Genomic DNA, 26,608 nt, shown 5'->3' on the forward strand with positions numbered 1-26,608 from the left:
CAATGTAATAATTTCACGCAACAAAAAAAATCAAACAGAGCACAAGGTCTCTTGGAGCCAAATAGAGATCGACCTCAACTACCTCTGTTCTGTTCCCAAGAGACCTCATGCTCTGTTTGAATGTTTTGGTCATGTGCAATTATTATTACAAAGCTGAAGAAATCTCATAATGAAACTAGAGATTCCCCAGGAGTCAAGTCTTTTTTGATGCTATGAAAGCCTCTGAAGATAAAATCTTCAGTGTTTGATGTTAACCTCTAGCAGAAGGTTGACAGCTTAGGCAGCACTAGAAATTTGGGAATAAAACTGGAATTTAGATAGAGAGATAGACATAGATAGACAGTAAAACAGACAGACAGAGACAGACAGACAGCCAACTGAGACACCGGAAGACCTCTCTGTTACACTGATTTATTTAAAAGCTAGATTCAAGTCCAGACTGGTAGCATCTTAGTGAACAACATGATTTTGGAGGTATAAGCTTTTGAGAATCAAAGCTTTCTTTGCCAGACACAAGTAAGAATGGAGGTCCCTATCCTATGAAGGAAGTTTTGATTTTATATCCCAACAATCTTGTTGGTCCCCACGGTGCCACTGGACTGGAATCCAGTTCTGTTGCTGCAGACCAACATACCTACCCTCCTTAGTTGAGTCCAGTTAGTAACAAAGCATCCCCCTCTTCATCCTTTCTAGGGGATGACACTGAACAAATTACCATTCTGCTCATGTCACATGAAAGGGGGGAGCACCCAGGCTTCAGAATGAGGCTAAAGAATAGTGCTCCAAGAACCATGTTAGGATGCCAGGTAGACAAATGAAGAAGTTGGAGAGCATCTGCATAGCATGCAGAAAATCTCAAGTTCAACCCCCGACAACTCTAGGTAAAGGACCAAACTGTAAGTGATGTGACTCTTCCTGAGACCCTGGAGAATCACTGCCTGTCTGAGTAAACAATACTGACTGAACTCAGTAGACCAATGGTCTGATTCAGTATAAGGCGGTTTCAGGTCTTCATGTATTCAATACCCTTTTATTTCATTTCTAGGGACCCCCTGGGCATCCTGGGGAACCTGGTCTCCCCGGTCCTGCTGGGCTTCCGGGTTCATGTTGTGATACAGGAAGACAACAAGAAAAAGGGATATCGCCCTTCTATGGTGACGAGCCATCTGACGACAAAGCCACCATGAATGACGTTTTATCCTCGCTGAAGTCAATCAACAATCAGATTGAAAACATCGTTAGCCCCGACGGTTCACGGAAGAATCCAGCCCGTAACTGCAGAGACCTGAAGTTCTGCCACCCTGATCTGAAGAGTGGTACGTTCTGTCCTATTCTGATCTCCATTGTAGGGAAGGAAGATGCAGTCGTGAAGGAACCGAGCAAAATGGGATGTTACCACAGCAACACACTCTTGCCATCCCTCTGAATGGCTTTATCCCCTCCTGCTGGTGACATGGAGCATGACAATGTGGAACACAACTTCACTGCCTTGCATGTCACTTGACTTCATCACTGACATTGGAGAGAGGGGGAAGGGATAGTGTGATAAGCCGTGATGTGTTGTGCCTAATATCTCGCCACAGCACTATAATCTGGTTCCCTTTTACTCTATCTCAAGGATTCCCCACCTGAGCTTCAGAGAGTATATACAGCTTTCCCCTCCTGCCTGAATGGATATAGACACAAGCTAGGGAATTGGCCATTTTCATTGCTCCCCTTCCTTTCCATGTGGGTCTCTCAGGTACTAACTAAAGATTAGTTAAAGCCATCTTCACCAGTGTCTGACAAGCAGGGTTTTGAGATGGCTCTGTAGTTGTACAAATAGACCAGGGGTACGTTGAACAAAAACACCCTAGATTGTTTCACTCAGCTCAAAAGGCCAGGTCTCCGCTTCAGCCACAGGGGTGATTGGATGGCTTTGCTCCCATGGCTGGTGACAATGAGAAAGGCTAAGGCCTACCATCACTGCCACAATCCAGATAGCCATCAGATAGGCCTGAGGTGAGCCCTTGAGGCAATGACAGCATCCCTGTTCCAACTGACTAAGTATAACCTTTGTCACAGTCTCCTCAGTACACAAACATCTTTCCAATAGACATAATGGATTTTTGGCCCTTGTGTCAAAAGGCTGCCTACTCCTGATATAGTGTCATTTCCATAGGCTCACAGTAGTCCCCCAGTGCTTACAAGGGATTTGCATGAAAAGCCAAAATGGGGTTCATTTTAGTTCATGGGTTGTGGCTAAACCACACACCAAACCAGTGGCTGCTGTCTTTTAAAACAGGCTTTTGTGAGGAGCAGAAAGGAGGGGCTTAAAAGGGATTCCGACTCCCTTTAAGCCCTTGCTTTCTGCTTTATCCACGAACTGTCACAAACTGGTTTAAAAGTTCATGGAGGTTTCTAACTGGAGACCCGTCACGAACTTCGGTTTTCAAGCCATAAACAGGAGCAAAATCCACGAAAAATGTTGCTTTGTGGTTCAGTCCGTGTCCATGCCTAGCACTGACTCGGAAACATTGTACTTTTGTGCATGTGTTTGTATTCTGCAACACACACTGAAGAATGATTAATCAGGTCCCTACGTCATCTTCTTGTTCTGTCACTGCAGGAGAGTACTGGATCGATCCTAACCAAGGTTGTAAACTGGATGCTATTAAAGTGTTCTGCAATATGGAAACCGGCGAGACGTGCATCAATGCCAACCCCAGAAGTATCCCAAAGAAGAGCTGGTGGACAACCTCTGGACCAGAAAAGAAGCATGTTTGGTTTGGAGAGTCCATGAATGGTGGCTTCCAGGTGAGGAGAATGACCATCTTTGGATCAGAAGTGAGCAGTAACCCACAAAAGCTCATACCCTACCGCAAAATTAGTCTAAAAGATACCACTGGACTCTTGTTGTTTTCTAGTGCTACCGACAAGCATGGTCCCCCATCTTAACCTTTCCCTGTTACCTTGACCAGAGAAGGCATTTCAGTACTTTCTCAGTAAAGCTAATTATTTTCTATTTCTTGGTCGCTGAACTACTCCGACTCAAGCCCAGTTCCCACATTGCAGTTGTTAATCAGTACGCTTCCCTTTTGTGTCCCTGCTGCAGTTCAACTATGGTGATCCTGATCTCCCAGAAGAAGTGGCAGATGTCCAGCTGGCATTCCTCCGCATTCTCTCCAGTCGAGCCTCTCAGAACATCACCTATCACTGCAAGAACAGCATCGCTTATATGGACGAGGCCAGCGGGAACGTGAAAAGGGCCCTGAAGCTCATGAGCTCCACTGACAGCGAAATCAAGGCAGAAGGAAACAGCAAATTCACATACACCGTGCTGGAAGACGGATGCACTGTAAGGACAAAACACGAGCACTTTTCCTTTGTTTATTTTATGTATATTTCAATTTTTAATTTTTTTTACCACTCCCAAAATGGCTAATGGCAGTTCACAAACAAGTTTCCCCACAATAACATCCCATAAGAATCATAAAATCCCCCAGTTAAAATAATTAAAACCCCAGTTACAACCACCCCCTGATGGCGACCTCTCCCTCTTACCCCCAGCTCAACAGACCTCCTGGAATAAGTAACTCAGGGGGGATATCTCATGGGGAGCCAAGATCTCATTATCTATGGGGGCCCCAGATGTTCCTTGTCCCGGCGTTAATCAAAAACCTGGCCGAAGAGCTCCATTTTGCAGGCCCCGCGGAACTGCGGAAGTTTTAAGAGTGGCTCAGTACATTTTGCCATTATAAAATCCCAACAGCCTGTGTAAGCCTCTGGACTGTCGTCAACTCAGAAGTGAGCAAACTTCCCCAAGGGAGCAGGCTGCTCCCCTTTTATCCCTAGTAGGCCTACTTCCAGCAATAGAGTTCTTGCCAAGTGCATTACAGAGCTGTTGCCTCCGGTTGGGGTTGCCAACCCCCTCTGTAGGAATTTAGGATTTCCCAGACACTCTATGGCAGGGATTCCCAACCTGGGTTCCAGGGACCTCTGGGGTTATGCTGATTTATTTTTTCAGTGTCTCAGGGAATATTTGTCATGCAATTTCCTCTTTTCGCATTTCGCAGAAACACACAGACGAATGGGGCAGAACAGTCTTCGAGTACCGAACACGCAAGACCATGCGGTTGCCCGTGATCGATATTGCACCCTTCGATATCGGCGCTCCCAATCAGGAATTTGGTGTGGACATTGGCCCGGTTTGCTTCTTATAAAGCCAAGAGTAACGCTAGTTCTGCACCCCAACAAACCGATTCACGCTCCATCTTTGCTCTTCTCGTTTTAAGCCTTATCAAGCGGCAGAATCAAATCCATTTTACCCCAGTTATTTATTTGTCAAAATTCTAAATGGGGGGAGGAGGGGGGAGAAAGAGGTAAATTGACGTTAAGGGTTACCATTTTCTTACTCCGCTCATGCAACGAAAACACCATTTGCTCTCTTTTCTTTCACCCCCGATTCCACTTTCAAGCAAACAAACCAAATGACTCCATGGTGCTACATTACAACGTCAACACTCAGTCCAACACAGAACTGTATCATGTCAAATGAATGCTCATCTAACCAACCAAGCACTGATGGATCCCAGCCTCCACGTTGACCTTGCATTATCCGATGCAGTTCACAAAAGCTAGAGAGGAATCCCTGTTTCAACTACCTCATCATGGACAGAAACTGGGATGAGTTGGATGATTCACACCAAGAGAGCCAGAGTGAAAGCAAGCTGGAACCAATGAATACATCTGCATCTGTACTGATTTGTGGTGAAGAGAGTCCAGCGTATCAGAAGAAGCCAATGTCCTAGTGTCAACAGACTAATGTAATTTTATTCCTGGACTGCATTGAAGTATTCAAGGGTGCTCCTATACTTTCCTGTCATTGCTGGCCAAGACCACTAAAATTTAGGGAAGTGTAAAAGAATTAAATGTGATGGTGCTAAGTTGTGAGATTTCTTTTTTTTTTTCACTTCTAAATCTGCAAGCCAGGTTTATTGACTTGCGTTTTGAACAGCGAGGATTGACCACAATTGTACATGTCTCTCATCAAAAGTCTTATCATTGGTAGGCCATGTCTGAGGATTTTCCTTCCTTCACTCTGTAAAAAAAAGTCAATAAAGACGCAGAATCATGAGCTTCTTTTTTTGTCACATTAACACATTTATCGTGTTGGAGGTTAACCATCTTTGTAAGCTTTTATATGGTTGTTGGTCCTTTCCTTACAGAGACAGACTCATAATAAAATATTGTAATAAAAACTTCTAATAGTCATGAATATGCCTTGCTAATCAGCTGGAAGACCCAGGCAAAACCCAGTCTCATCAGATCTTGAAAGCGAAGCAGGGTTGCCCCAAACAAATTTAGGGTCCCATGGCACCATTAAGACCAACGAGACCTATCCCCTGGTTAGTGCTGGGCTACGAGACCACCAAGAAAGCACAGGGTTCCTACACACAGGCAAGCAATGGCAAGCCTCATTTGTTAGTTTGGGGGATTTAGCTTCAAGAGACATAGTGAGAGGGGATAACTCAGGATTGCCATCAATGTCTATAGGAATATATTAACCCAGGATAAGCCAGTCAGATGTAAAAACTGCATTGCATTTGAATAAGGGAATTGAAGGGGTACAGCGATGACACAAAAAACACTGCAAACTAAACCCACAAGACTGGCTAAGAAAATGAGGGAGGAAAGGGGAGAAAATATTTTGAACAGATAATATTTATTAACCACAACATAAACAGCAGTCCACGGATAGCATCCTGGGGAGAACCTATATGCAAGTATGGGAATATGTGCGGGTCCAAAGGTGCATATACACAACTGGGACAAGATGCCTATTTTTTTAGGGGGGGGGAATGTTCTCTGGAGCAGTGCTCACATATGAGCCCCTAAAACAATATGTTCATGGGATCTTTAGAATTTGGCAATGACTTCAGTTAAACATGTGATGGGTTTGTCCAAAGAACAAGGCTCCAGGATGGGTTCCTAGGTGATAGACAATGGCTATGATTGCTTTACCTAGAGTAACCTAAACATTTAATGTGGTTCCTGACAACCCTTTAAATTACTGGATAGGAAACTTATTAAGTTCAGGAAGGGTGTTAGATATTTGAATTCAGGTGGGTGATTGCAAGGGAAACAAGACTGGGAAATTGACACAAATAATTTGCTAGTTCCAGAGAAACCTATTGTCCTAAAGTATTCATATTCTTAGGGTGTGAAGGAAGGTAGTTAGTCAGCTTATCATTCTCGAAAGCTAAGTAAAATGTCAAGGCATCTTCTGGAGAATGTCATCTATATTGGTGTCCTGCTTTGACAGAACTGGCTGACATTTGTGTCATTTTAGCCAGTGATACTTTACCTTGATATTAAAGGAAGGCTGTTTTTGGGTGTCTATAAAATTCTCCTTAGTGAGAGGAGAGCTCTGCCTGCTAACACCTTTATTCATCCTATGGGGTCACCATAAATTGGCTGTGACTTGAGGGACTAATTTTTTTAGCTGTCCTGGATGGCCCAAGTTAGTCCTCTCTTGTCAGATCTCAGAAGCTAAGCAGGGTCAATCCTGGTTTGGACTTGGATGGGAGACCTCTGAAGAAGTCACAAGGTTACTATGCAGAGGCAGGCAATGGCAATTTACCTCTGCTGATATCTTGCTTTGAAAACTCTATGGGGTCACAGTAAGATGGCTTCAACTTGACAGCACTTTCTACCACCGGGTGGGACATTCATCATGAACAAGGACACCTGTTCCAAACAACTGCTGCGTTGAATACTTGTGGGGAGGCACCAAGACTCCACATAAGTAAATAAAAAAGTAAATAAATATGAAATATCCGAGGTTCAGTCCCAGTATCGCCACTGATAAAGATATTAGGCTATAGGTGCAAAGAAAGATTTGGGTCTAAGATCTTGTAGAGCTGCTAGCAATCCGAGGGGGCAGGTCTGAGCAGGATGGGTCAATGAGCTGAATCTGCAAAAATCAACTTTGGATAATGTTCATTCATTTGTTCGTTTGTTCATTCATTGTAATTGACCAGCATCAGAACATAAGTTTGAACATCATTATTAATTAATGTTTATAGCAATAAAGTACACAGAATTTTTATAGAGCAGTACGATAATACAGACAGATCTCTCCTCTACAGAGCTTCACATCTACATCTACATTTTTGCCATGTTAAGGAACAAGAAACATGGGTTTTGAAGACACAACCAATAAAGCTGTAGAAAAAGTGATATAATCTGGGTTGGGAATGAGGATAAATATTTGAAAGCCATGGTTGTGCAGTGGTTAAAATGTTAGAGTAGAAAAGTAGAGAACCCGGTTCCAGCTTCCATTTTGCGATGAAGCTCCCTGGGTAGAGTTGCAAGCTCTGGGTTGAGAAATACCTGGAAAATTTGAGTGTGGATCCAGGAGTGAGCAGGGGAGGTGGGGAGGGACCCCAACGCTATGGAGTTACCCTCTCCAAAGCAGCCATTTTGTCCAGGGAAACTAATCTCTTTAGTCTGGAGAAGAGTTAGAATTCTAGATGATTCCCAGGTCCAACCTGGAGGCATGCGTCCCTACCCCTGGTAACCTTTTGCATCCAACATCTCTGGCCTAACTCAGAGTTGTGGATAGGATAAAATGGAGGAAGAGAGACCCCTTAGCTTTTTGAAGGAAGAATAAAAAATGCAATCCATTTTGTAAAAAGAGCTTTGGCCAAAAAGGAGGTGGGGCTTGGAAATCTCCAGGAGTTTCAAAGACTCTTGGAGATCTCCAGACTACAGTGATCAGTTCTTCTGGAGAAAACTGGTGCTCTGGAGGATAGACTGTATGGCATTGTACTCCATTGAGGTTCCGTCTTCCTCAGGCTCCATTTCCAAATCTCTAGAAGTTTCCCAGCCTCTTTTATTCTTTGGTGACTTTGGGGCATCTGGGGAAGTGCAAAAGATTTATTGGGATCACAGCCAGATTGTCAATGTTTCGGTAGTCGAGGGTATGATCTGGTGACAGTTTAATTTCCCCAACAGAAGGAAAGATTTAAGGAAAGTTTGCAACGACAATAAGATTTCCAGTGGCCAATCAGAATTCTTACTGAGCAAAAAAGTGCTCTTGAATTGTGCACTATCTTGCATAGTCCAACAAAAATGATAGAGATCACTTCTGCTGGATAAGTGGAATGGGGGGAGGAGGGAGAGAGGATGGGGAAAAAAACATGTATGCACCCATTTTCCTATATGGCAGCCCCAAATTAGATTCCACCTTGACAGATGAAATTGCTGTAACCAGGACTTTCCAAAATGCATAGTATTTCAGAAGGCAATTCAGGACTGAGCCTGGAAAGGCTACAGCGGGTTTTAATTCAGAAATGGATGGAAAAGTCAGCTCTTTAAAAATGCTAATCCAAACAATAGCGCTAGTATGGAAAGTTCTTTAGCGTTATTATGAAGAATGCTCTTACTTCCTCTTTGTCCAATTATTGGTCAGAGCCAAATGAGATGGGACAGTGTCCCCAACTCCACCGAGGGGACACTTCCACCATTTTAGGGATGAAATTTTCTTTTTTTACTAAATCTGTGGGGACTTGATACTGAATGGGACAATGACCTGTGGGGATGGCTGTTCCTTCCATGGATGCCATATTCACAAGCTCCACACAGATGGGGTTACCAGGTTCGCCCTGGCCACCAGCAGTGGATGGAGGGGTAAGGTTGCCTGATCCACAAATTAAAACATATAACTGAAGACATACAAAACAAACCCTGCCCCTAAAAGTTACCTACAGTCCAAACCCCATGGAAAGCCCTAGAAAATATAATAGCCTTATAGTGGCTCCTAAAAATACAAATTTCCATGGAGTGGGAGATCTACAAAGGCAAAGGAATGTGCTACAGGTGATCTTCATGAAGTAGTATCTTAGGATTAGTTATCACGGAGGTTCAAAGACTGAGCATAAAAAGCAGCTGCGAATAATGCGGGGCCGCCGATTGACACTGCGGAGAGGTATCCCAGAAGGCGAGGCGGCCCCAGAGACATGCGTTGGGCTGCCACACACGGCGGCTCATCTAGGGGGTGGGCTCACAGGCACCTATTTAAGGTGCAATGTAGGCGAGGCTCGGTTTCTCCACCTTTGCTGCTACTAGGAAAGCATCGCTGTCCAGGTTGGCATTTGGAGCACGAATTGAGCTGGAATGGATGGGAGTCTGTGGAGCCTGGACTCAGCTCCCATCAGAGAGGCAGGCGGCAGACCCTTGCCCCTGGGGCTTGCAGGCTTTGCTCTCCGCTTACCTTTTTCCACTGAGCGATGGTGAGCAAAGCTCATGTTGGAGACAGTGGAGTGTCATCCTCATAGACGAGGAAACAACAGAGGCAGGGAGAATGCCCATGCAGCGCTGGTCCAGTGCAGTGAGGGATGCGGTTGCAGGGGACAACAGAGGTTCCTCTTCACGGGGTCCTTCAGTGCAGGCCAGTCAGGGAGGGTCCCAGGAAGGGGGCAGGCGGGCCAGTACGATGAGGACCCAGGAGGCCTGGGCAGCACCAGTACCATCAAGGTAGGCCCACAGCTACAAGAGAGGGATAGGACCTCTTGGTCCAGGGGTTGACAGGATAAGCAATGAGAGGGGTTGGGGCAAGGGGCCGTAAGCCCATGATGGTGGAGCAGGGCTTCATCCTGGGAAACTTGCAGCCACAACAAGGGGGCAGTGGGCCCAAGGAGGTTCAGGAAGAATTCCTCGCCTGATAGTTCCACTTCTTTTGCCTCCAAGAAGAGTAGCTCATCTGAGAGTGAGCAGAGGGGTGGGTCCCAGCAAGTGGGGAGGGCTGGGAGACTACATGCTATAAGGCTCCCACACTAGGAATGCAGAAGAAAACTAGCCCCAGATGGGGCAAAAGGCCAAAATTAGAGGCCAGAATCCGAAGCCTGCCAGGGATGGCAAGGCCCCACGAACTTCCCAAAACAGGCTCAGGGTGAGGGATAGGCTGAACTATTTGGAAGACATGGCCTCTTTTGGCAAGACTATTCGCAGGCCGTAGTTCAGCTTTCAGGGGGTGGGTCTGCCAGGAGTCCCCATGGCAGGGGGATCACATCGTGGTCAGGCAGTAAACAGGCAAGCTCAGACTCAGGGGTAAGAAATAGCACATGTGAGGACCAGGAGGAGGAAGCAGCAGAGGATAAAAGTGCACAAGAGCAGGAGATCGGCTAGACACAGCTCTTCCTCTGGTGAGTCCTCATCCTGTGATGAAGGAGAGGATTACCTGAGGGACAATTGGTACTGGGTTGAGGGAGCCTTCATACCTGGACTCCCTAGATGGCTGCACAAATGCAGGGAGGAATCCAGGTTCCTTCTTGACGAAGGAGTAGAACCAGAATTCTGAGAGCCCCGGGCTGGTATTTCAATGCTCCCCCAGGGATTCACCTGGCCTTTGATCAACTCAAACATGTCTACAAACTACCACCCTTTCCACTTTTCCATGTGCCCCCACCTTGCCTGAAGTAGATGGCCTTTGTCCTATACATGGAAACAAATACAATGCTTTGGGTCAAACGGACGTTTGTCTTGAGAACTTCGCCCAGAAATTGGCTAGAACAACAGAGCCTTATACGCCTTTTCTGAGGTCCCTGGGTAATTTAAACCAACACCCCCATTTTACCAGAACATTTTATTCAGCAATGATGAAAATCCTTTGCATTAGTTAACGAATACCTAGGCCTATTCTGCACACAATAGATAATGTACTTTCCATGCACTTTATTATTTTTTGAAATGCTGGATAGCTCCAGCCTTTCTTAATTTTAAGAAAGGAAATAACAGAAAGGAAAAAGAAGATTATAATTCCATGACAAGTCAGTTTACCCTACTCACTTACTAATACTTATTAATACATATCTATCTAACTAGATATTGTGAGAAATACCCCTTTCCATGCACTTTATAAGTGGATTGTCCTGTTCTGCACAGGACAATCCAGTTGCCAAAGCACATTGAAAGTGCATTATCCTGTGTGTGCGGAATGGGCCCCGGTTTTTGTTCCACATTGTCATAAAAACAAATCAGTTCCAAAAAAAACCCTTTGTGATTTAACGTATGACAACCACTTGTGACTTGTTTCCCTACCTCTCGCTCACGCATTCACACACACGGCCCAACGCAACCCTATTTTCTTTCCTGCCCCCCTCCCCGGAAATGGGCAGATGCCATTCGAAGGACTCCACACAAAAGGAGGCCATTGCTCAACAAGAAACTTGTTTTTAATTCAATGCTTTGCAAAGATACATGAATAAAGCTATGCGTATGGCTTTTCTTTCTTTTTTGTGTTTATTTTTAAAAGAAATGTAAAAACAAAACAAAAAAACAAAACAGGAGAGCAAAGCTCTTTGACAAAGAAACAGACCCTAGAAGTAGGTTTGTATCCACATGCTCTATGGGAGTGGGGGGAGAGATATGCTGACGTACAGAGCATTCTGTATATGACATAATCTTAATAAGAAAAGAAAAATGCAGTGTATAACATTTTTTTCCCCAAACGCCAGTAATCTAATATTCAAACTCTTATCACAAAGTTGAAGGCGACCATTTTTCATTTTCTCATGATTTGACAAAAACCACTGTAGCACCATTGCTTTTATTCCTTTATTTATTTTTTTTACATTTTATTTTATATATATACTTTTTAATATTATATTGCCCTGCCTATCTCCATTCTTGGAATTATAACAGAAGCATAGCACCTTTTTTCTTTGTATCTAGAATCAACACTAGATCCTTAAATGCATCCCAGCTTCTAGAGATGAGGTAGCTCATGCCAAAGGAATGATGCACCCTTTGTTCGCCCTGACGTATTCAAGGCTGGTTGGTTAGAATTTCTGGCGATGCACCAATGGTTGTTTAGTGAAGGTTGATCTCAGCAATAGGGAGTCTCTAATCTTCGTACTAAGACTTGGTTGGGAATTATACATGGGAATAACTAGCAAAACAAAGCTGGGGCTGTACCCTTGAGGCTTTAGGAAAATCCCGATGTTGTTGAAGTCCATTAGGAGTTCTGAGCTGGACCATGATCCGGTATCATCTTCTCAATTTCTGTCACATTTAAGAGGAATCGTTCAGGAAGATGAAGACAGTCATTAGAAGGGCTGCTCCCAAACAGCAATACCGTGAATGGGGCTTACATTAGAGTTACTCATGATCAAATCCATGAATATTGACGGTAGCTGGAGTTAGGAAAATAAGAGAAACCCTGTTGGGTTAGGCCAGTGGCCCATCCAGGCCAACATTGTATGTCATACAGTGGCCAAAATCTCAAGGGCCACCTGGAGGTCGACCAGCAGGGCCAGAACTCCAGAAGCCCTCCCACTGTTGCCCCCCAGCACCAAGAATACAGAGCATCACTGTCCCAGACATAGCACTCCATCTATATCTTATAGCTTAAAAGCCAGTGATAGACCTCTGCTTGATATTTTTATCAATCCCCTCTTGAAGCTGTCTATGCTTGTAGGGGCCACCACTTACTATGGCACTGAATTCTATGTGTTTGCCCTGTAAATGCTAATCCATTGTTGCTCCACATTCCCATTACTAACAATGTGCTTTTGAGGGCACAAGAAGAAATGGTTCTGTCCCAAGGGCTCACAACCCTAAGGAGAAAGAACAGGGCCAAGGCAGAAGGAGGGGACCAGAGAAGAGGAGGCGGTAAAGAAGGTAAGTAGGTCACCCCTCCAGGTGGGATCTGGAAGTCTCCCAGGATTACAACTGATCTCCAAACGATACAGATCTGTTCTCTTGGAGAGAATGGCAGCTTTTGGGGATGGACTTTTCGGTGTTATAGTGTTGACCTTCAGGGGCAGGTGACCTAAAGGCAGGGAAGGATGTAGAATAGTTAACAAAGGCTGAAAAGTAGATGCGTAATAAAATAAAAGTTGGATTAAAAGGGTATGCAAAGAAAGTGGGGTATGGGGGGAATGTGAGAAAGGAAGCTATGTTCTATTAGCAGGGAGGAGAAAGTTGACAGCACTGGATAAATTGGCAATGTAACCATCAATTGGACTTGACCCTGTTCAACTATTAGAAGAAGGCTTAATAAAAGCAGAAAGCTTGATCCATCAACAACTTTTGGACACAGAGGTCCAGAAGGAGACTTCTTTCTTACTTGTCCTCTACTCTAGGTTAAAATCATGGACAAATATTGCCACAGCCCCTTCTCTGGCAGACATCAACAATCCCAACCATAGATGGGCCTTCTCCAGAGCAAGGATGGACACCCTTCCATCAGCAGTGCTATTTGGGAGGTATCAGCAGCAACCTCTGCACTTGAGCCTCTGTTTATGTAATAATGCTGTGAAGCCGTGTTTAGAAGAGTGAGAATTGCACGGAGGATGGCGTGGTTGGGGCTGAAGGGCCAAGGTATCCTCAAACGAGACCCTGAGAGGACTCCTGTCGTTTTAAGAGGACACATTTTGGTGCAATGCTTGGCTACTCCCTTCAACACAAAACAGCCACTTGGCCAACAGAAAGGACAACAAGGGCCCAACTGGAATGACCCAACCAGTCCCTTGTCTACACGCTTCTCGTACCCAAGGATGCCGTCTTCAAGGATCTGTCTTCACTGAGGCAGCAGGTTTTTAGGACTAGACAATGAAAACTCTTACCTAGATCCATCCATGTAGAAGGCATGCTATGAATTACACTCGCATAAATTGAGAAGGATTAAAAAAACCCAAAAAGAATAAGAAGAAACCCAATCATGGTTATTTTTTTTTTCTAAGCATGAACGATGTGTTAGTGGGTTTCGCCTCGGAGAGTGGTCATTTGTCTTTGTCAAATGATGCTATCTTGTTAAAAGGGTGACTCGGGACCATTAGACTGAAGGCTTGCCAAAAAAAAATAATAAAATAAATATTCTAAAGACGGTCGGGGGAAGAGACAGAATCGTTATGTACAATGCTGACCCGTCATCAGCCATTACTTCAAGAGTCTCAGGATTAACTTTCCTCTGTCTTAAGTTCTTGTTTTTGGTGGCTGTTGCAGCTGATTCCCGAAGCTTTCGAATTGGGACGATGTTTCCTCGTTTTGTTTATTTATCTTGTTTTGTCTTGTTTTGTTTTCTTTTCTACACAAAACAAACCGGCCCAATCTCTATTCCAAACTCTTGGTCAGAGCTTCCAATGTCCACTGGGGCGATGTCGACGATTGGTAAGCGGGCCACGTTCTGCGTTTTGTACTCAAAGACCGTTTGGCCTACGTTCCCGTTTCGTCTCTGGGGGGGGGGAGAGAAACAGAGAGAGACAAGAGTTCAGGGTCTCTGGACAAATTCCTTGTGTGCCAAAAAAGGCAGCAGGGATGACTAGAAACAGCCATGAGATAATTTTCCTCATTCCCCTCGTACAGACCTTTTCAAGTAACAACTGGGATTGTTCCTGCATAACTTAGTCCCTTCATCAGATGTTTTTGGTGTGGAAGAGGACAGAGAGAACTGAACGCCAGCCCCTTTGTCATCTTTCAGAAAAAGCTTCTGATTGGCTAGTGAAGATTCTATCAGCTTTTAAAAACATTGGTTTGGTAGCAGCTGACACCTCACTGCTACCAAAGGGGGGGCCCTCACTGTTTGACTGAAGGTAAGCCACTGTGGCAGCCATTTTGTTACTGGCTCCACCTCCTGTAGATGACACTTTTGTGGTAGCCATTTTGCTACTCTGCCTGCCATACTGGGTCGAAATTCTAAAGGTGCTCACAGGTTCCAAAAAGGTGGAGACCCCTGAGCTAGGAATCTGATCAGAGCTTCAGACTTCATCTGTCTCAGACTAGGAAGAAGAGTTGGTTTTTGGTACCCTGTTTTTACAACCTGAAGGAGCCTCAAAGCAGTTTACAATTGCCTTCCCTGCCTCTCTCACAACACGATCCTCGTGAGGCTGGTGGGGATGAGGGACTCCTGAGAGAATCTGCCCTAAGGTCACCCAGCATGCCTCCCCAAAGTGGTTGGCGACTGTAAGCCGCTTTGAGCCTCCTTCGGGTAGGGAAAAGCGGCATATAAGAACTCTTCTTCTTCTTCTTCTTCTTCTTCTTCCTTTCCTCTCCCCACAACGAGCTCCCTGTGAGACAGGTGGGACTGAGACAGTCGTGAGAGACCTGCGACTAGCCTAAGGTCACTTAGCTGGCTGCATGTGGAGGAGTGAGGAATAAAGCCTGGTTTTCTAAATTAGAGGCCACAACCACTACACCAAGCTGGCTCTCAATCATAGTTAAGAACCATAGGCCCACCTGAACACTACTTACAGCAAGACCACTTCTGTGGTCTCAGAAATCTTTACACTGTTGTCGTTCTGGCCCATGTAAACCTCATTACCACGAGTTCTTTTTTTCTTCTCTACACTTCATGGTAAATCCTGGTCTGCAAAGACGATGACAAAGCACTTACATTGCAGCTGTCATGCAGGACTGTATATCTGAAGCGGCTGTTTCCCTCTGCTCTGATCTCCAAGTCATTAGCCCCCTTCAGAACCACAGCCTTCTTCAGGTTCTTGGCTTGGTCGTCCATGTAGCCGATGCTGTTCTTGCAGTGGTAGGTGATATTCTGAGAGGCTTCTTTGGACAACAAGCGCAGGAACGTCATTTGCGTGACGGCCGTGTTGGGGGACTCATTATCGCCATAGACGAACTGCAACAAGCACAAAGGAAGACAAATTTACGAGCCCTGATCTTGATGCCTCTTCCTTCACCGAGGAGGGTGTCAGGCCATAGTCCAACAGCAATTATAAGAGAAACCTGAGCAGGATGAAGCACGAATGCCACCGTACCCAGGTTCAAGGCCTTATTATGTTTGGGATTATGTATTATGTCCATCCACAGAGACACAATACACAATCTTAACATAAATTTCCCATTGACTTTAATGGCAGCAAATTGCTTCAGCTGAATCCGAGCCAGGAAATGGAGGTTCGACTGCTTCGAATTCGACCCAAATCGATTCAGCTGAATCTGAAGCAGGGTAGGGTGCTTTGGCTTCAGCCCGAATCGGTTCACCTGAATCGGAGCCAGGGAAGAGTGCCTCAGATGCTTTGGATTCAGCCCTAATCGATTCGGTAGAATCTGAGGCAGGGAAAGGTCCTTCAGATGCTTCAAATTCGGCCTGAATCGATTCGGGCCGAATCTGAGCCAAACTTTTTTTTTTTGGCACATGCCTAACGCAGATCTCAGGAGAGGCAATGAATAAATGCCCTAAATATATAAGAAGAAATATATATTTATTAGATCAAGCCAAATTGCAGCAAAACAGCAAAAGTTTACAGTTCTTGCATCAAATCATACCTGGGCAATTTCTGTTTTAGAAATCAACGATTCCCCTTAAAATACTATATTACAATCGCATGCATCGAATGCTAAATGCCCCACTCTGATCTGAGCTGACTCAATAATTCCCCTTTCACAAACAGGATTTATTAAGAAATAAACAAAATACCTAAAGAAAACCTTGCCATGAAATGTATCTACCTGTGAGCCCCTGTTCATGTCCAGCCCATACCAAATAGGCTTTAGATCTGGTGACCTACTCGTCCACCATGTTTTCCGTGGGATACTTGCTGGGTTTGCAGAAATGCATGTCTCACCACTTTCCATGTTGCAGAATACTTTGATGGCATCTTCCACACAACCTTGGTTAGGGTCAACCCAATATTCTCCTGCAAAAAAAAAAAATCAGAACAGTTAAGAGAAGGGACATTGGTCTAGAACAGCCTTTTTCAAAGTTCTGACCATGGAGGAGCCCCTGAAATAATTTTTCAACCTTCGAGAAGCCCTGGAAGAGACCTGGACATGCCTTCTTCCCACACCCCCTGGAAGTAACATGTCACCAGAATTGACATCACCACTGCATTAACAGGCAGACTCGAGGAGGACTGAGGTGGGGAGAGAAAGAAGGTAGTTTAAGGTTGACTCAGCCTTCCATCCTTCCAAGGTCGGTCAAATGAGTACCCAGCTTGCTGGGGGGTAAACGGTAATGACTGGGGAAGGCACTGGCAAACCACCCTGTATTGAGTCTGCCACGAAAACGCTAGAGGGCATCGCCCCAAGGGTCAGACATGACCCAGTGCTTGCACAGGGGATACCTTTACCTTTTTTAGGGGTGTAGGCCCTGCCCCCTCCCAGGCAGAGAAACCAAGGAAGGGGTTAGCTAGCAGTTCCCTAGTTTGTGTCTGAGTCCATTAAGGCAGTAGAGGAAATGTCGTGGTCTCCCCTGGAGCTCCTGCAGATCCTCAGGGGGGCATGGATCCCTGAATGGGAATCCCTGGTCTAGATCAAGATCTAGGTTAGATTCAGCAGGTTGGCTGGAATTATTAAATAAGCTTGTTACCATTCTAGTTAAACTGAGAGCCAAACAACCCTGGGCATTTTCACACTTGCTAAATACTGCCATTTCAATCTGCTTCAGCGATCATTTGCCAGTGGATTTGGCCGTTCCACACAGCAAAAATCCTGTTGCAAAGTGAACTGAAAGTGGATTGAAAGTGTGTTATTTAGTGTGTAGGAGAACCATGGCCAATCTCTTTAAACACTGTTGTCTTACAGGCCGCACTTCTTGGTTCCTTCCTTTTGGTGGACCACTGCTACATGGCAGCCATTCATGTCATTCACTTAAAACATTTAGTAGCCACCTTTCTTCCTTAAGGGACTCCAAAGCAGCTTACATCTGAGGCCTAGTCTGCACACAATAGATAATGCACTTTCAATGCACTTTAAAAGGAGATTTTCCTGTTCTGCACAGGAAAGCCCAGCTGCCAAAGCACATTGAAAGTGCATTATCCTATGTGTGCAGACTAGGCCCTAGACAAAATACTTTGAAAACACAAAGCCCCAATGGGTTAAATCACAATTCAGGATTGCTAGCAAACTTAGCCAAATATGGCCCCAAACAAGACTGCCGTCGGTTGCCTCGTAAGGGTCAAAAGCGAGGAGGGCCTGGTACACCTCCCTGAGGAGACTGCCTCAGGATTGTGGGGCTGCCACTGAAAAGGTCCTGTCCTGTGCATCCACTAAACAAGCCACTTGTTGCTAAGTTGTCTATGAGCTAAGTTCTCTATGAGCTTCATGGACACGCCATGATGGTAGACCAAGATGTTGTCTGCAAGGTGACTCGCAAATGCCTCACAGCTGATGTCCAATTGGTTATTATTTTGGCACCCTTCCTCCAGGGTGGCACAGGAAAGAACAATAATTGTAAATAATTGAACTGGGCATGAGTTAGCAGACATGATTGCAGTCGAGCAAAATTTGCATTTTACTGACTTCATCGCCATCTTTAAGATGTTCTCAAAGCTTGATCAAGAGTCTTCCTCCAGACTCGCTCTAGTCGTCTCAGCTCCCGTTTCTTCTTGCGGAGCTCCTTGGTATACTGTCTCGTCAATGGTGGCCATCATTCTGTCATGCCAATTGCTGACCAGACCATTTAGAGAAGTGCCGGGAGGCACTGGGTCCCGCAGAGCATTCAGGTATCCAATCAAATCCATAAGTCTCTGCGGGTGAGATGAAATCTACTCGGCACCAACTGAGGAGGGCGTGGCAGCCTTAGCTGGGCCTTCAGGGCATAGTGGTCCGACCATGGCACAGCTTTAGCCGAGACCAGATCCACATTCAACCCTGCACCAGAAATTAGGTCCAGGGTGTGGCCTGCTTGATGGGTAGGGCCAACAATCAACATACATAGTAAAATTATCCAATCTTACAATTAAAACTCTCCTTCTAGAATTGAATTCCCTATAGGGTCCTTCAGAGTTTGGATGGGTCTCCATTGGTGGATATCTCATATGGGAAAGCCAGTATTTCCTGGTATTATTGCTTGGCTTCAACCATAGGCCTGGGGAAACAGATCAGTTTTGTAGGCCCTCCAGAATTGTGCAGGCCTTCCAGAATTCCTCAGGTAACCAAGAAAGCCCTGACCCTGGTCTAGGTCAGTTATATCTCCTTGGGGCCCTAAGCCTGCCTGATTATAATATTCATTGGGGAGTGTAAGGGAGGAGCGGTCCCAAAGATCCAAACTCTACTGTCCCTGGTCCCAGTCTTCCATTCCAAAAGCATGGCCATGCCTGTTCATGGAGGCCTATTCAGATTAAGCAATTAATAGTCTTAAAAAAAAAACACCCTACCACTCTTTTTGGATGGATGGCACTGCCTCAAGTCATCACAAGTCCGTGCTGGGTGTTTCTTGGTCCCATCTGGACTACGCATGGTTTCAATCTGGCTACTAAGTGACTTCAGGGTAGCATGGACTCCTGGATCTGTTTTATTGTTATCATCCAGGGCCGCTTCGTCTTCTGAGAATTCCGGCAGTGGGTCGGCAAGCCCGTCATCATAATGTCCCATAATGTCTCCAATGGCAGCTGTGAGGTGGCCTGGGGGGCCCGGGGGGCCTGGGGGACCCGGTTCTCCTGGAGGGCCCTAGAAGACAAAGCAGCAAGAGAAAAAAAAACATACACACGGTTGCACAATTATGTATCTGTAACAAAAGGGCACAAAGAATTATATGTTCAAAGCAATTATTATTATCCTATTATTACATCACATTGTTACTACTGGGAGGGGGTAAAGGAGACTTCGTGTTTGACACTCTATAATACAATAAATGGGTTTTCTGGATGAAGGGAAACTGTATTTTCTGTTTTTAGTTCTGTGACAATAGTTGCTGAGTAACAACTGCATAAATATTATGAAACGGAACCGTTTTCCAATGATACTTTTGGGCCATGATCTTACGCACCCTTAAGCCTCAGAGAATGCGGTCAGACCTACTTTTGAGTGAGCGTACAGAGCGATGAGCTGTTAGGCTTCTCGAACAAAGAAAGGCACACAAGGGGGGGGGGGAGAAAGAAAAAGAGTAACTAAAGAGCTCCCAAGAGGAACATCTCAAATCCAAATCCACTGTTCTCACATAGGGAACCAGGAATAGACTGATAGACTCCCCCCGCCCCCCCCGAAGTGCTATCAACTTTTTCCATCCAGGAATTGTGGGAAAAGGAACTGAGAGTATATGGAATCATAGATTCATTTAGAAGGGGTTATCCAGGCCATCTAGTCCAACCCCCTGCTCAAGGCAGGATCAGCCTCAAGCATCCAGGATAAGAATCTGTCCAGACGCTGCTAGAAGACTGCCAATGAGGTAGAGCTCACCACCTCCTTAGGCAGTCAGTTCCTCTGCCAAACTACCCTGATGAGAGGGGGAAAAAATCCTGATGTCTAGCCAGTACCTTTCTACATGTAGCTTAAACTCATTACTGCGGGTCCTCTCTTCTGCTGCCAGCAGGAACCTTTCCCTGCCCTCCTCCAAGTGACAACCTTTCAAGTACTTCAAGAGAGCAATCAGGACCTTATTCAACCTGTTGGCAGCAAAGTACGGATCCCACAGTAACAGGTTTAAATTACATATCAGGGGGAAAATCCATAGTGGAATCAACGGCCCAAGGAGGTAGTGAGCTCCTCCTCACTGGGGGTCTTCAAGCAGCAGCCTTCCCCTGTTCTTCTGCAAGTGACAATGAAATACTTAAAGAGAGCAATCATGCCCCCTCTCAGACTGTTTCCACCCCAGTGATATTGTTCGGTTTTAATTTTTTGAAGGGTCAACTTTTTCATCCGTTTCCACACTAAAATTTGCTTCTTCAGGCGCAGTCCAAAAATGGCTCCTTCCCTTACCCCACAACAAAGGAATTCCCAGAAAAACAGATTTCCTCTTTTCAAGCGGGGTCTACCGGGGTCTAATTCAGGGCTGACCAAAGCCGAAATGTGTGTAATTTTCCCCATGCCCACTATTTTGAGTTCTTTGGACATGCCCTTTTCCTAATTGCTGTCCCCCCTCCCTTCCTCCATACTGAAAAAATGTGCGTTTTTTTTTTTAAGGACTGATCCTGTTACAACGCTGTTTCTAAGTTTTAAAACAAAGCAGTCCTGCACAGCAGTGTTATAAAGTTGTAATGTTATAATCCAGGGTTTTAAAAAAAATTACATTCAAGAGACGTTGGGGAGCAGGGGGGTAATCAAGGGCACAGATTGGTGGGATTATGGGGCACCACAAAAACAAAGGTACAAGCAGGCACATTATGCAAAAAAAACGCATTTTTTGAAAAGGAGACAGGAGCAAAGTGTGATGGGAAGCTGGCTCCATCAGACTCAGTGCAGAAAGCGTGTTGCGCATTTCAGTCTGGGAAATAAAAGGAGGAAAGCCCAAATGCAGAAACAGAAGAGTCGACTTGCAGCATCCAAAGGAAATCCAATGTGAGGTTAAAAGAAGGTATGTCTCCTAATGTGGAAATGGTCTCAACCTTCTCTTCTCCAGGCTGCCAAGTCCCTCAGCCTTTATGTATTTATTTATTTGATTTATAGCCCGCCACTACCAGAAACTGGCTCGTACAATAAAAGCCCCTCAATAAAATTCCCAATAAGTTATCCCTCCCTGGCAGTGAGAAAAACTCCACCCCCCCCCCCCCACTCAACAGACTACCAATAACCCCATGCCCTCGGGGAACAGTTGAAAAGGGGGTGGGTAGTTGTTCTACTCCCTTTATAGAGAGGCCCTGTTGGCAGTTGTTATAGCCCCTTCATATTAACTCCCCTGGCCTCAACAAAACACCTGGTGGAAGAGCTGTGTCTTGCAGGCCCTGCAGAACTGAGAAAGCTCCAGCAGGGCCCTCACCTCGCCTGGGAGCTCATTCCACCAGGTCGGGGCCAGGATTGAAAAGGCCCTGGCCCGGATCAAGGCCAGACATACCTCCTGTGGGCCAGGAAACAGCAACAAGTTCTACCTGTAGAGTAAGCATACAGAAATAGGAGATATGTGGGGCCCAGACCACAAATGGCCTTGAAGGTCAGTATCAGAACCTTGAACTTGATCTGGGCCACAACTGCTAACCAATGCAGCTGCTTCAGCACTGGCTGGATATAAGCCCACCAAGGTGTTCCTGTAAGGACCCTAGTAGCTGCATTCTGTATGAGTTGCAATGGCTACCTCTTACTGCTTTCAAGCTAAAGCAGAAAGACTTCTTTAATGCTCTGGAAGTCTTGTAAAGAAGTTTCTACTTCCCTATAATTCCAACGTAGAAGAACATGCATAGTGATGACCAATATCTGACTTTCCTGTAGCACCATTTTGGTGCTGTATGGAACACTGAAATTCCTCCAGCCCCACAGAAAATCCCCATTGCTTACCTCAGGCCCTGCTTCTCCAAGGGTTCCTCTTACACCAGGAGGTCCAACTGGCCCAAGTGGTCCAAAATTCCCTTCTTTACCTGAAGGCCCAACTGGTCCAGGAGGGCCCTGTATTGCGAGAGAAGGTCCACATTGTTAATGTAAACAGTACCTATTCAATATCACAACAACCAAAAATTCTATCCGCAACCTTCTGCATAATGACTTGGTCAAGCTCTAGACTAGTGATGCATGATAGCTATCAGCTCGACCTACGGCTGCCAAGTCAGGGTTCCAAAATTCATACTGAAGGACCCTGGGGAGGGGCGGGCTCTCAGCAGGATATAATACTATAGAGCCCACCCTGCAAAAGAGCTATTTTCTTCATGGGAACTGATTTCTGTAGTCTGCAGATAATTCTAGGAGATTGTCATGCCCCACCTGGAAGACGGCTTCCCTAGCCCCAAGTGAGGATGGACATCTGCATTAAAAGATGAATCTGAGTAATTCAAAGAGGAGCGGATCAGCATTTCTACGAGGCTATGGAGCGTGTAAACAAATGTACAATGACTAAGCCTCCAAAAAAAAATCCACTTGTAGATCTCCCGTGCAGGTCTGAGGTAGGTGTTCTTTAACCACTTAAACCACTTAAACCCTTAAACCACTTCTGCATAGGGGCATGATAAAAGGGAAGTGGTTCAGCTGCTGTTCTGGGCGGACTGGTGTTTTCTGCAGGGAGACCAGATTTCCAGTACTGACTCCAGACTCAAGCACAGGCCCTGTAGAACAGGCCCTCTGGAACTGTATAAAGTCCCAGAGGACCCTGATCTCACTCAGGAGAGCATTCCACCAGGCCAAAAAAGCCCTGGCCCTGGTTGGGGCTGGGAACCCTGAGCAAATTTTGCTCACTAGATCTTAGTTTCCTTTGGGGGACATATGGGAGGAGACAGTCCTGCAGGTAACTAAAAGAGAAGTACAAATGAACCTTCAGGGCAATTGCCTCCCTACCAATCAGGGCTGGTTGTAAATGTTTTCAGAGACAACTTTGAGAATGAACTGAGATCTTCTGCAAGCCAACGCCCAAGTCAAACCCCAGACTCGGTTTACAATTCTCATGCAAAGGAACTGGAGAAGACGAACAGCCCCAGGCATAACCTCCTTAAGGACAGCACAGAGAAATCTCATGCAATGTTACTCTGAAATCAACAAACACCATCTGCACAACAGCAAAGGTCAGCAGAAGAATGTAATTGTTTCCAGATCTGTTTTCTGGATCTGGAATACTCACCCGAGGGCCAAATGGACCTTGGATCCCAGAGCTGCCCTGTTCACCAATAGGACCCTACAAAGAAAATGACACAGGTTTCTCTTTCTGGGTCATTTCAAATTATTTATTTATTACTTTGACTTATCACCCCCACTCTCCATGGACTTACGGCACAAAAACCCCAATAAAATCAATTGTAAGTCCCCCACTACCATAAAACCCTGTAAAAATGGCGGCATAATCCCCAGTCCCCCCCAATCTACAGTCAACCATCACACGTATAGGTTTGCAGAGTGGGATAGTGTTGGTCAGAGGAGGGGCTCCAGTTGTCCCTGAAACCCAGCCTCAACCTAAGACCTGGCGGAAGAGCTCCATGTTGCAGGCCCTGCGGAACTCAGACAGCTCCATCAGCGCCCTCAGCTCTTCCGGGAGCTTATTCCACCAAATTAGCATTCTCTTAACACCACAAACGAAAAAACATTCATTTGACAGCGTTACCTGCGGAAATATACAAGATTTACCAAGAGGCACCTCAAGCAGACATTCATTTTTAATAAAAGCCACTTCTTTCATGGAATGCAGCGGCAATATCCATCCTCCTCCTCCTAATTAGAATCATAGAATCATAGAGTTGGAAGGGACCTCCTGGGTCATCTAGTCCAACCCCCTGCACTATGCAGGACACTCACAACCCTATTGCTCATCCACTGTAATCTGCATGCACTTTTTAAAAGGCAATACGCAGTCTTATGATTGAGGTCACAGGTATAATTATATAAAGGAATCTGTCTCAATTAGAAAAAAGAGCTGTGTTTTGTGTTGTTGGGTTTTTTTTTCTTTTTGTATTCTGCTTTTTCCTACCCAAAGGAATCTCAAAGCGGCTTACAATTGCCTTTCCTTCTTGCCCCCAGAACAGACACCCTGCGAGGTGAGTGATCCCGAGAGGGCTTTGAGAGAACTGTGACTGGTCCAAGGTCACCCAGTTGGTTGCATCTAGAGGAGGAGTGAGGAATCAAACCCAGTTCTCAGATTAGAGGCCACTGCTCTTAACCACAACACCGTACTGGCTCTCCTTCGATAACATCTCCAGGGTAAGAGGAAGATGGTTTTTGGTACTTTCATACCGTATTTATATTCAAGTTCTTAGCAGGGATTTATATACCATGCAGTTCCTCATAAGGGACGTAACCAGGAATCACCTGTAAAGTGTGCCCACTGTATTACAATGCACATCGGACTTTCCTGCTGCCCAAAAAATCATCACTATTTATACCTGTAGCTCAAAGCAACCCAATAGAAAATGTTTGGCAAGTTAGAACACAATCCTTCTTTTGCTCCTGGTTGTGGGTGTGGTGAAATAAACTTCCACTTAGGTGAGTGGACAGACTAGCTCGGACAGGGGGATCCAAAGCTGTACCTGTGAGCACCAGGGATCCACCTTTCCTGGAGCCCAGCCAATGCTTTCAGAAGAAGAAGAAGAGTTGGTTCTTATATGCCACTTTTCTCAATCCAAAGGAGTCTCAAAGCGGCTTACATTTGTCTTCCCTTCCCTCTCCCCATAACAGACACCCTGTGAGAGAAGTGGGGCTGAGAGAGCTCTGATATTACTGAAGAAGAAGAAGAGTTGGTTCTTATATGCCGCTTTTCTCTCCCAATGGAGTCTCAAAGTGGCTTACAGTCACCTTTCCTCTCCCCACAACAGACACCCTGTGAGGTGGGTGAGGCTGAGAGAGCCCTGATATCACTGCTCGGTCAGAACAGCTCTATCAGTGCTGTGGGAAGCCCAAGGTCACCCAGCTGGCTGCATGTGGAGGAGCAGGAATCGACCCTGACTCGCCACAATAGAGGTCTGTACTCCTAACCACTACACCAGACTGGCTTCAGAAAGTGGGTGGAGCTTTTGCCCAGCAAGACTGCTGAGTGGCCACTGGAGACTAGATTGCATGGGCAGCTTTTTAAAAATATTGTGGTGGCAGCAGCTGCAACCATAGCCCAAGTGTGACTGAAGAGAAGCTGTGGCAGCCATTTGTGTGACTGACTCTGTCTTCTGAAGCAGCGATTTTGTGGCAGCCATTTTGTGGCTTTCCGCCCCCCCCCCCCCCCATGCTGGGTCAGCATTCCAAAGGCTCCTGCCCGTTCAAATAGTTTGGGGACCCCTGGGTTAGGAAATATATTACCGGCCAGTAACTTCTTTTCAAGGCTACCCTTGTCATAATCCCGCAATATATTTTGGGAATGAGAACTCTGAAACGCAAGGGCATATACCCCTGCCCCTAACAAGGGCTTCTCTCTTAATTTTGGTGGAGGAACTCTTCCACTGAAATCAACAGGGGTATACATGAACAGAACAGCTCCGCGTGCTTAAGGGTGCATGCATAGATCATGGGAAAGAAGATGTTAATGGAATATGTAAACAGACAACAGCAAAATTAGGGGGAAAGGACTTACAGGAGGACCGGGGAGACCTTGAAGCCCAGTGAAACCTCTGTGACCTTTCTGACCTCTGTCACCTCGATCTCCATTGTCACCTTTGTCTCCCTGAGGACCTTGGGGACCCTGTGCATGGGGGGAGGGGAACAGAATCAATCATGCAGCCAAAGTTAAGCACATTTCCACCTCATAGATTTCAATGTACTAATGGGGCACTCGTAAGCAGAGTTTATGTGCTGCTAAGTCCTTCTGCACAATCTCTCCCCCTGAACGAGCTGTATTGAAAACTGTTTGCTTTGGTAACGTGGCTGAAATGTAAACACAGAACCTTTTAGCAATGTGGCTGAGCAGTGAACCCATAAAGCCCGTAACAAAACGTTTTTCACGCTGAAAATTATCCTGATCTGGATCACATTCCAATTTTACTCCCTGCTATAAGGGGGAAAAATAAATTTCTGACTTCTGCCATTCGGGATGGTTTGCGAAGATGTGCCTTCAAGAACCGCTGGTCTCTTGTAACCCTTTCATTGTAGCCGTGGACCATGCCACGCTCTGATGGATAACGGACCAGGGACATCACAACAACAGGATCCAAATGATGGATCTTGGCCCTACAGCCCTAGGCTTTTCTTCCAGTTCAGCATAGGCCTGGGTGAGACCGCAGTAATGCCGGCTTCTTTTCTCCATGGCATCTGCAGGTGAAGGAGAGTGAGCCACCTTTCAGAGCAGGCGTGTGTGACCCAGGAGTAGACCCGGAGAAGACAGGGTTGCAACCAGAGATAGCAT

At 45.6% G+C, this 26,608-nt stretch overlaps 2 protein-coding genes across 2 annotated transcripts in view; one reads left to right on the plus strand and one right to left on the minus strand.

Moving 5' to 3' along the window:
• The window catches only part of COL3A1 (collagen type III alpha 1 chain), a 105,793-nt gene extending 100,677 nt beyond the window's left edge, over window positions 1–5,116 (plus strand). The window contains exons 48-51 of the mRNA XM_077319444.1: window positions 1,046–1,316; window positions 2,609–2,796; window positions 3,095–3,337; window positions 4,056–5,116. Of these exons, the coding sequence (XP_077175559.1) occupies window positions 1,046–1,316; window positions 2,609–2,796; window positions 3,095–3,337; window positions 4,056–4,202 (849 nt within the window). The 3' untranslated portion in view covers window positions 4,203–5,116. The remainder of the gene's footprint in view (window positions 1–1,045; window positions 1,317–2,608; window positions 2,797–3,094; window positions 3,338–4,055) is intronic.
• A 6,082-nt stretch (window positions 5,117–11,198) lies between these two features.
• Window positions 11,199–26,608, minus strand: part of COL5A2 (collagen type V alpha 2 chain) — a 198,267-nt gene continuing 182,857 nt past the window's right edge. The window contains exons 48-54 of the mRNA XM_077319445.1: window positions 25,841–25,948; window positions 23,414–23,467; window positions 22,147–22,254; window positions 19,098–19,389; window positions 16,450–16,637; window positions 15,377–15,616; window positions 11,199–14,218 (exon numbers count right to left, since the gene is read on the minus strand). Of these exons, the coding sequence (XP_077175560.1) occupies window positions 14,072–14,218; window positions 15,377–15,616; window positions 16,450–16,637; window positions 19,098–19,389; window positions 22,147–22,254; window positions 23,414–23,467; window positions 25,841–25,948 (1,137 nt within the window). The 3' untranslated portion in view covers window positions 11,199–14,071. The remainder of the gene's footprint in view (window positions 14,219–15,376; window positions 15,617–16,449; window positions 16,638–19,097; window positions 19,390–22,146; window positions 22,255–23,413; window positions 23,468–25,840; window positions 25,949–26,608) is intronic.

This window comes from Paroedura picta, chromosome 2, assembly GCF_049243985.1.
Source record: "Paroedura picta isolate Pp20150507F chromosome 2, Ppicta_v3.0, whole genome shotgun sequence".
NCBI lineage: Eukaryota > Metazoa > Chordata > Lepidosauria > Squamata > Gekkonidae > Paroedura > Paroedura picta.